Source organism: Chanos chanos, chromosome 2 (genome assembly GCF_902362185.1).
Source record: "Chanos chanos chromosome 2, fChaCha1.1, whole genome shotgun sequence".
Classification (NCBI taxonomy): domain Eukaryota; kingdom Metazoa; phylum Chordata; class Actinopteri; order Gonorynchiformes; family Chanidae; genus Chanos; species Chanos chanos.
In genome coordinates, this window is record NC_044496.1 from 8,514,463 (window position 1) to 8,525,238 (window position 10,776).

General features: G+C 39.4%; 2 protein-coding genes across 2 annotated transcripts in view; both read right to left on the reverse strand.

Annotated features, from left to right (window-relative positions):
* Positions 1-3,775, reverse strand: part of mybpc3 (myosin binding protein C3) — a 38,299-nt gene extending 34,524 nt beyond the window's left edge. The window contains exon 1 of the mRNA XM_030794161.1: positions 3,751-3,775. Within this exon, the coding sequence (XP_030650021.1) occupies positions 3,751-3,775 (25 nt within the window). The remainder of the gene's footprint in view (positions 1-3,750) is intronic.
* A 4,020-nt stretch (positions 3,776-7,795) lies between these two features.
* mtfmt (mitochondrial methionyl-tRNA formyltransferase) lies at positions 7,796-10,576 on the reverse strand. Its single transcript, XM_030766505.1, has 9 exons — positions 10,198-10,576; positions 9,902-10,102; positions 9,517-9,639; positions 9,207-9,309; positions 8,936-9,011; positions 8,689-8,780; positions 8,495-8,573; positions 8,295-8,365; positions 7,796-8,108 (listed from the first exon to the last, which is right to left on the reverse strand). Exons 1-9 carry the CDS (start codon positions 10,446-10,448, stop codon positions 7,887-7,889), a joined length of 1,218 nt encoding a protein of 405 aa, XP_030622365.1. The 5' UTR covers positions 10,449-10,576; the 3' UTR covers positions 7,796-7,886.
* Positions 10,577-10,776: the final 200 nt, after the last annotated feature.

Below are 10,776 nucleotides of genomic sequence, written 5' to 3' on the forward strand. Positions count from 1 at the left end.
TTAGGGTTGATAGAAAAATAAATCTCTTTCATTCCTGTCCGGTCCATGACTGAAACCTCTGTTTGATTAGTAAATTTGGCTCAACTGGAGCGAAACATTCAATAACTTCAAAACACCATAATCGTCAACTAAAATTTAAAAGTTAAGGAAAACAAGCATAGTTCAATAGGAACCGTCTACATTTGTCATCACTACCACAAGCGTATTCAGAAAACTGTGAGTATTGTACGTGAAAAAGTGAAGGCCCACATTCGCTGCTCCTGGCTAACTGCTACTCACATGGCTCAGATGTCGACTTCATCCTGACTAGCTCGATTAAAAAAAAAGAGAGAGAAGAAAAAAACCAAGAGGGCCTTACCAAGCTCTCGAAGAATACCAGGCAACGAAAAGTGGGGATGGAAGCAATTTTGATCGTACCATTAAAACATTTAGGGGGTCTGAATGTCTCCATGACAGAACTGGCAGTAATATCCGAAACTGTCGACTTCGCGTAATGGCGGACGTGCTAACTGTAGCGTATACCTGAATATGGTATACACTACAGGACAACTAACATTATATCGACACATAACCAAAACGAACATGAGATATATGTTGATTTATATTACCACCTCACCGTTTTCTGTACCTTAATGGACTACTGGAAAAGAAAAATGCACTACATAACGAACAATGGCACACGACACCCTCGTCAAATTTTTAAGTTCTTCACTCTACGAATTTAACGGAACCTGCACGTGTGGTATAACGCAAACGGTAATGTAGATTGGTGCTGTGATTGGCTCGCTACATTGTCAATCATGAAATGAGGACCCCGTAAAATGAATAAATGAACGAATCAATTTATAACATCATATTATGCATAGTCAGTTGACGGGAGAGAAGTGAACAAACTCATCAAAACACATCGATCTCATTTATGCATAATATAGACGTGTCAGGGGGCAATTGGCGAGGAGGTGGCGGGTGCGTTCCATATTTGCAATTTTAGACTTGCATTCACTCTTCAAAGAAGTGAACGTGGCTGCATTGCTCATTCCTCTAAAAACATCCTCCCCCATGTTGTTAGACTGTTTGGTCTATTTGCCAGTATATTTTCGATTACATGTATGTTACTGAAGACATTATCTATAATATTTGGAGGCCATCGTTTGATTTTCGGCTATACCTTTTATATCCAAGAAATATCAGTAATATACGTTAAATTAACGTCCACTCTACCCTCGTAACCGGCGGTGTATAGAGTCATCCTGCAGGGAGTAGGCCTACAGTTGTACATGACCTGTTAGCAGAACAACTAAGCACTACGAGTTTAAATATAGTATGCATATGTGCGCCACTATTAAATGCATTCTACAAGCATTCGCCGTGAGCCAAGCACAGGCACAACGTTTCTAAAGGGATTAAATGGACTCTATTTCGGTTCTCCACCACACATTGGAAGTATGGGACTGCTCTCTCGTCTGTCATTTGCAAAGGGCGCTGGCACTCACATTGCCTGACTTTCACAGTCACAAAGATTCAGTCTGAGTTATTCAAACCAACCAGTATATATTTACAGGGACATATTTGATTATGTGGTGATGTAGTGCAATGTTAAATGACAATATGCCATTGAAACACTACCTATCTTGCATTCATTGATTTGGATGTTTATTGGTGTGTATCAAGAAGTAAATGAAGAGCATATGAAAGTATAATTTTTCAGAGTCTCGGGTGTGTGTTGGACTACATTTCAAAAATGATTTGAATCAAAATGTTTTCTAATAGCTGAAATAGTTTCTAATACAGAGAATAGGGCGTGAGTGACTACGAACAGTTTTCATAATTTTAGACCACTGGAACCAGACAAGGGCACAGTGGGAGAGTGAACACAGTCACCTGAATCAGGGGTGAGAATGGATGAGTGGCAAGGCTACTATTTCATTCCCTGAATGATGCTAACTCATGACAGGTTTGGAGATTGCTTGTGATGTCTGTATGACATATATCTGGAACCCATGTGGAGGAATCCTATTTCATTTGAACTCTCACTCCCTCTCAAAGTTTTAAAACAATAATATTGAAAGACCCAAAGAAAAATGAAAATAATTATCTGTATTGTCAAGTGCGTGTGAGTGTGTGTGTGTGTGAGAGAGAGAGAGAGAGAGAGAGAGAGAATGGACAACATTCGTTAAACTTCCATTTTGATACAACATTGTGTACATGTCATAGATCTAAATTTACAAAGCCCTAGTAATATTCTTCCTGTGGGAAAACCACAGTAATGTGGATGCAAGTGGCGAGACAAGAGATTTCTGTGCTGAAACTGAATTGTTTGTAGATTATAACTAATGCCTTTAACTAATGCTGAATCGTTAGCTGGATCAGCAGGTGCTGTTCAGTAGCATGGCTAGAATGTTAGTGGTCTTAGCACACATATCAGCGCAATGGGGTTGTCACGCCAACAGAATCAAGTTATTTGATCCTTAAGTCAGTTCTTCCACTGGTATGAGGCGCCGTTCTACTGGGAGGAAAAGCAGACAGCTATTTGTCTCATTTGAATTTCAGAGCCATTGTTGACATACAACAAGAAATATTTACTCAGTAAATGAACTGACACCTTAAATATTTTACATTTTCTAAGTTCCACTTCAAGCAACAAAGATTTTTTGATTTCCATGCCAAGAATGTGATTGGACTTTGCTTTCAAAACACAACATGTAGTGTTACCTATCAAGACAGCCCTTTAAATGTCATGGTCACCGTTAACTGGATTCAAGTGTGAATATTTTAAATATACTGTCAAAGTTAAGCCCTCACAATGTAGAAACCATACATGCGTATTACAGAATAAACTTGGGATAGAGGCAGAAAAACGTTAAAGAAAAGATTATCTCTGCAGTTAACAGTGAACTCAAATGCCTCTGTTTGCCTGTAAAAGAATTAGGATGCCATATTTTGTCAAAGGCATGTTACCGACGCTCTATTTTCAAAAGGAGGAATGTCAGTCAGCTACTCTGCAAGTAGTCTCTGTGCCTTTGATAACATCATCTTAGCCAAGTAAGGTGAGGAGAAAATGTATTATTCCTGGTATTCCTTTGGCAAACAAGTTACTGGAATCAGAGTGCATCATGGGTAACTGTCCATACTGTCTTACACATTCACACTGATATAGGTCACTGATTCCTTTTTGGACTTTGATTAATGAATCATAAAATTTAATTTGTATGAATTTGAATGAGCTGTTGCTATTTACCAGCATGCTACTGTCATTTTCTCAAGAAAATCCTTAAGTATCAGTATTAATAACCAGAAACTAAGTTCATCTCTTCACACTTAATATCCTCTATGTCCACTTCTCAAACTCAAGAATAGTTTGCTTGTCTTTATTCTTTCAAATATTTCAAAGATGATTTGACATGTGAGACTGATAAAATGGAAACAGGAACACCTACCACTTACACATGATATGATGACAGGGTCCTTTCAACACACTGTGTATTTGTGGAATAGGACTTTATATCCACTCTCCCAGAATGAGAGACCAGCGCTGTTATTTTAATACCCAAACACTACCATGAGCAAAGTTAAAAATTAAAAAGGTAAAAAAAAAAAAACGTAAAATTTTATAGAAGGCACAGATTTCCTCCAGAAGACAGCTGCATTAATCCATCAATGTCAATGGTCAGCAAGCGAGAGGACACAAAAAGAGAAAACAAAACTATTACAAAACCATGCAGTGTTGAGTCCCTCTAAACATTGCCATACCTGCTTTTTTGGTTGGCTCTGGCATCTTGGTTGAGTGTCCCTTTAGGGTTCCAACAAACAGGATATGTGAATGCCCACCCTCTCAACTTTAATAGATGCCCCCCCTCCTCACCTCACCCGCCCTCCAGTGTCCCATATTGTAAGCCCATCCCCTTTTCTTTCTTTTCAACACTTAGATTATGAACGCATACCTTTAAACATCTAAAACACCCAACACCCCACTGCCATCACAACCCCTCTCCGCCCCACCCTTAACCACGGGCTTGGCTGTATTTCAATGCAGTCCTCCAAACACCTCCACAGGCTGACAGCACAAGAGAGGCAGGAGGCGGATGGTGCTTTTGGTGATGAGGGAGTGAATGGGGGTGGTGTGGGGGGTGAGTTGGGAGTTAAATTTAGCATTTGACTCCAGCTAGGTCCTATACACCCTTTTGATTGGACCTATTCTTCCATTCAGTGCTGCTTCACAAAAAGAGAGGGTTAAAAAAGAAAATCATACCCATGCTGGCATTAATGGATGGGGGTAAAAAAAAGCACAGTTGGGGTATTAGGGATAGTGTCAGAGAGGGTGACTTGAGTATTCCTTTAATCTGTCAGCAGTTAAGAAAGTGTCACTAACTCTAGCAATCATAAACTTCCAGGAATCCTTCCATAATGTTGGCGAGAGCTTTCCATTTCACTGTGTGTGTCTGTTCAATATCTTCTGCAGCTACCGATGACAGCATTCCATGAAATAACTATTAACTTCCACGTATCAAAAAATAATATTGGGAGAGGTGATGGCAGAGAGTTGTATACAATCTGAACAGTGACCAATTTAGTACCTGCACACCTCATAATAAATGACAATTTCTTTATTTGGAACAATGTGGACTTGAGATACATATTCTTCCTGATCCCTCTTGGCTCATCATCTTATTAGTAAGGGACTTGCACAAAGCCTTCATGGAGCAGATAGGACCAGACAGACTGACAGCCATAGTAAAAAAAGAATGGACTGTTTATTTCATTGCAAGTTTCCATACAGCCCCAAAGCAATCAATCATGCTTTAACAGGTTTGACCTTTCTGTCAGGTGTCTAATGGTAAGGAGGCCTGTGTAGTCCTGACACCAACTGTCTATATTGCCTTGTTCTTGCCTCTCACTGGATGATTTGGTAGACTGAAGAACATCTTCAGTTCATAAGCGGTACCACTCTGTTTTGCCCATGTATTAATTTCCTTTTCATTTACCAGTATATTTCACAAAGTGTGAACATTTCTGATTAAAAGCAAGCAGATCCACAAGCCCAGTCCAGAGGAGAATTAATGATATGGGTTTATTTAAATGTCTGTTAATAAAGCAGGTAACCTCACAAGTTTAAGACTGGTGTATTCAGCCTAAGCCTGCTCTATTTGCTATTTAGGCAACCTTCAGCTGCTTATACACAGCTGTGTCCAAACTGCAAGTCGGTGCGATCTAAATCTGCTTCCTGTTTGACTTGAACACTGCCCTCTGGCTCTCAGAGTCCCCAATACATCTCTCTCTTGGCACAAAGCACACCATCCAATCTCCATAAGAATACTGCAACACATAGTCTTGGTCTTATTGTTTGGAGACAAAGTTTTTCCGCTTAAAAAAATCTGTAATAGATAAAATCACTTAACCTACCTCTTTAACTCAATTGAATGTTACCTGTGTAATATGATCACACAGAGAATTGTGTAACTGAAGCTTGACAGAATACAATGTTGTAAAACGGCAATGACTGAAGTTGTGAAAGAGAATGCCGGGTCCTGTTTTCTTGTTTGTCTCTTCTTGGAGTCTAGTGAAAGGTATGTGCTGCTTTTGTCTGGAGTGATAAATCACCTGAGGTATCCACCTTCTCTTCCATGTAACCGCCCCCTCCCCCCACTCGGCATGCAGAGTGCACGCGCGCGCACACACACACACACACACACACACACGTCTTCCTTTGGCCTTCTTGACAGAGGCCTGTCACCACCTGGTCGTCATAACACCTGTCCATCATGTGTATTGCCTGGGAGCATGCCACAGATCAACAGCAACAGAGAGCCATGGGGTCAGTCTTTTTACTGTCTGCAAGAGCAGTGAACACCAATCAGCTTATGTAATGTCTATATATTATTCCCGAATGATATATGTCGTTGAATTGCACGTCTCAGGGTGTTTCCACTAGGTTTCATGACATATAGGTCATGAAGGGCTGGGATGGTTCAAGCACCAAAACATTGTTATGTAGGAGGAGGAACTCCTGTCACGAGTAGGGACACTGTTCAAAATAAATAAACAAATGAAAGAAGCAGTAAACGTGCTCAGATTAAACAGTGCACTGAAATTTGATACAGCAGAAGTGTTATAGATTACATACAAAATGTGCCAGAGAGAAGACAAATTGACTCATATTTTCCTTATACGATCAAATATTGTATATAAACATAATATTGTATATAAACATAAGGCAATATGATCTATCCAGAGATTGTAATCTAACACCCCTCCAAAAAGACAAGCAGACAGACTTGCATACAAACACACACGCACACACACAGCTACACACACAAAAAAAAACCCTTTAAATGCCAAGGCAAACAAAGAAAAAAACAGACGTGGTAACCCAAAATTGTACCCTGTCACCTTTCCTTTGCCCTGGCCTCTGGATATGACAAAAGCTTTTTGAGTTGGGTGGAGGGGAATGGCAGCTCCAAGTTCCAGGTCTCTGGTGTTCCAAAGCCAGGAATAGATTCCCCGCAACTGAAACAGCATGGGTCTGTGGCTTGTCTGGACACACAGGGTCATGATAAGAGCTAGCTGACAAACTTCACTGCTTAGATACAGGTTAAAATAGGCCATATTTTATAGTGTAATAAGGTGATTAAAATGGTCAGATAATCAGATTGTAGGTTTGTTGTTCGTTGATCAATGGTGGTGTAAACCACCGTAAAATATTATTAGAAAATATACTATATGATTAGACAATCATATCATATGATTATTCCCAATGAAGGCAAAGCCCTGTTGTATGTTCCACTTATGTGAAATTAAAATGATAGAAAATTGTCCACTTGAACTGTAGAAATTTCAGGCCACAAAAGAGCCATGGTATGTCTGTGGTATACCTAATTCTGCCAGAGTGTTTGTGTGCACCTACACACAAACAAAATGAATAGCCCATTGTGAAATATCTCCAACAGGACAAGTACGTTGTTGTGCAATTGTCCTTTGAGCTTAAATTAGCCTAGCTACACCAAGTCAAGTGATTTCCCCTACCAAAGCCAACATTGGCCCTGAAAAGTTGACTAGATCAGGGTTATTGGGCTTGTACTATGGATACAGAAGAACAAACGACAAAGGAATGATATGGCAACGATATAAAACATAAGTATATTAGCACTGTACCAAAACAGACGGAGTATAAACTCCTTCACCCCTGATGAACACTGAGGACCTCTAGTGGCCAAACTTATTTCCTTCATTTTAGTTTACAAAGATGACTGATTCTGAGCCCTAAGTTCTTAACTTCCAAATCAGTATACACTATTGAAGCTCACAACAGTGTTAGAGCAAGCAGACCAGTCAAAGCTTTTGTAGCTCTAAACACCTTTTATTTGGTCCCATTATCTAATAAAAGTAGGTCAGGTATATTTTTGCACACTATTTAGAACTGTACATGGAATTTTTGGTACCTGGCCAGAAAATACTAGCAAGGCAATCAAGAGGATCCATCTCAAAGGGAAACATGTTCATTCATTGTTTTTCAAAGATATGTTTGATGAAATAGTAGTTTTTTTGGGGGGGGAGCGGGGGGGTTGTAAAGTTTGTGAATATCCTCTTGCTAAACCTTCTTACTCTGTATTTGACTCATTAAATCGATAAGTATTTCAGTGGTAAAACATAGGAAAGTGTGGAGAGAAAGACCACATGCTCTTTGTCTCTTTGTGACAAACTTTGTTGACATTTACAAATATGGCATGTTACAGGAAAAAAAGGCAAAATTATCCTTAAAATGTGTACACGTCAGTGTGTTATGAGATGGTGAAACACTCATAATGTTCGACAAATTAATTTTTGTCTTTGTCTTAAAACAGACAAAACATACATTATCGGTGAGTAATAGAATAAATTTACACATTCACTTATGCATGAATACTCTTGAAAAGAACAATCTCATTCAGCAATGATTTTTTATCATCCTGTCCTCTGACATACGGTGAAATTTTGTCTTTGTTGCTGAGAAACAAACAGTTTGATTGAGCAGAGGGTCTCTTCAGAAAACTCTGGTGAAGGTATCCGTTGTAGAAGTCTGCTGCAGACAATCTTTTTTTTAACATCACTGCTTTGAACCCAACCCAGCCGTCCTAACAGACAGAGAGCACACACAACAAAGAAATAAGGCTGAATACACGGCCATAGCAGTGTTTTCCCTGTATAGATTCCTGGTATCCAATTAAGACATGAATTCACGATCACGTGACACCAGACGCATGCTTTCAAATACAGTTTGTATCCTTGACAGAACATGTAGAGTTCCGTAGATCTCATACCTTACAGCGGACAAGCAGCGTATTGGATTTCTTCTGATATCGAATGGACCCTGGAACTGCTGTCTCTGATCCTGCCAACAGCAAGACTACCTTTATATTTTGTTTACTTACTCATATATTTACAATGAGCTAATGGAAAAAGACCTGCGTTAAGTATGCAGTAAAATACCAAAAGTGGACAAACGAGAAATGCATGTTACCTAAGAGTGAAACCTCATGTTTGTCAACAAAGTCCAGGAGTTTGACTGTGCATCCCATCCAAATGGTTCTCAGAGGAATCTAATAAGAAAAAATCCATAAATGCATCCTTATTACATTATATAGAAATAAAGACAAAGACTGATGACAAAAAACATTTTTACAGGCATAACAGAAGGATTTTATTCAGTCTCACCCGAGACCCAATGGCACGATATAGGCGATCAATCTGGGCACAAGTCTGTTCCTCCCATACAATCCAACTCATTGAGGACTTGATTTTAGGAGCTGTTGGAAATTTGGATTGGAAAGATTTTCTTTTACTTGGGCAGCTTTTAAGCAGCTTACGCACCACACTGAATAGCTCATTTTCATATACTACATACTGATTTTTACCCTGCGGCTTTCAACTTACGCATTTATAATTTAAGACACGGACTTACCAAATGTTGCACCTTCCTTTGATTGCTCCTTTCTGTTGGCTAGTCGCTCTGGCAAGTTCTTCAATGTGTCGATTAGCTATTGAAATGGGTTTGAGATGGCACATTGCATTGTCCTTTCTGTTACTTTTTAAAGTATATTCTCTATTGAGGGTATGATTGTTAAGTACACATGAAATATATATATGAAGCATACACTCTCAAATACACCTATGAGTCATATTAGTGCCTCGTGCTGAACACATGGGTCCAAAATTAAAGGGACAGCATTTACCAGTCGTGCCCCCAGAACGGCTAAAGAAGCTCCGAGTTCATCTGCTGTGCATCTCTCAGGGACCTGATATACCTCCTGATGGAGTACAGGGCCAACATCAAACCTGTAAAACACACACACACACACACACACACACACATATCTATATGTATTTATTTATGTATTTTTACAGGTTTATATATAATATATGTAATGTAATATATATTTATATTCACACACACACACACACACACACACACACATACATGCGTGTGCGTGTGTGATAAATAGATACATTCAATCATACATTTGTGTTTTCATGTTTTTTCACCTCTTAGGCCTTATCTGCATGATGGTAACTCCAGTTTCTTTGTCACCATGTAGAATTGTGTGAAAAACAGGAGCTGACCCTCGCCACCTTGGCAACAGGCTAGGGTGAACATTGAGAATTCCACTGTAACAGATACAATACAAGAGCTGTCATGGAGTACAGCATTTTACACTCAACAATCACAAATTCTTCCCCTCAGAGGGTAATTGTACATCTCCTGTGCTTCTCCTTTGTAAGATATTTTGAGACAATGTAAATCTGGAGGGCATGCTAAACCAGGGCCTTACTAATAACTACATTCTAGGCCTTAATAACTTCAACAAAATGTTCCCCAGTTCCATATAAAGCATCACTATAAGTGTCTGTGACTGGCATCATTACTCACTATGGCAGTTGACTGATGAGATTTTCCTGAAGTAAGCAACCAAAAGACACCACCACACCCACGTCAAACTGTCCATGTATGTCGACTTTTGGCCAGTCATGAACCGGTAGCTTGTTGAGGACAGCATACTTTCGCACAGGGACATCTTTGCTTAACGTGACCACTTCAAGTGATTCCACAACTCGGTCCTTGGTGTCTTGCCTGCAACAAATCAAATGTTTAAATACTATACATTGTCTGGGGAAGGAAATCAAACCTTACATTTCAGTTGACGTGATTGTTTACTTGTATAATACCTAGAGGCATGAAGCCGTTTCAAAGATTCCACAGCAAAATCGTCACTTCCAAAGAACAATATTCGCCAAGGTGGCTTCGCTGAATATCCTTTGGTTACATAGGATCTAACAGTGGAGAGCGAATATGTACCATGGTTAATGCACCCTTCCCATATCCGTGCTTCAGTTCTCCCCTTTGTATAATAATTGCAAACTCCACGTAAAATCTTGATTCCGTTGCCCTTCATTTTCAGATGATTCAAGTTCCACATGACTTATGGTTGAGCTTGATTCAGAGTTAGCGGAGGCTAATATCACATCAAGTTTGAAGGGTCACTCAAACATAAGAGTCCTATTCACTTAGAGTTGTACTTGCGCGCTTCAGAAACATTAGTCGTATCTGTATGGTTTGTCATGTTTGGTATTAACTTAGGAAAGACAACTAAATTACACTATATAACCTGCACAATTGAACCAAATACTTCTAAATGTGCGCCGCCATCTTTGTTATTACGTCACTGCCTGTGATTAATCAGCTTTGACTGTACACTGTGTTGACGTGCTCTCGATGTGCCGTTTTATCGTATATTTTTTTTTATT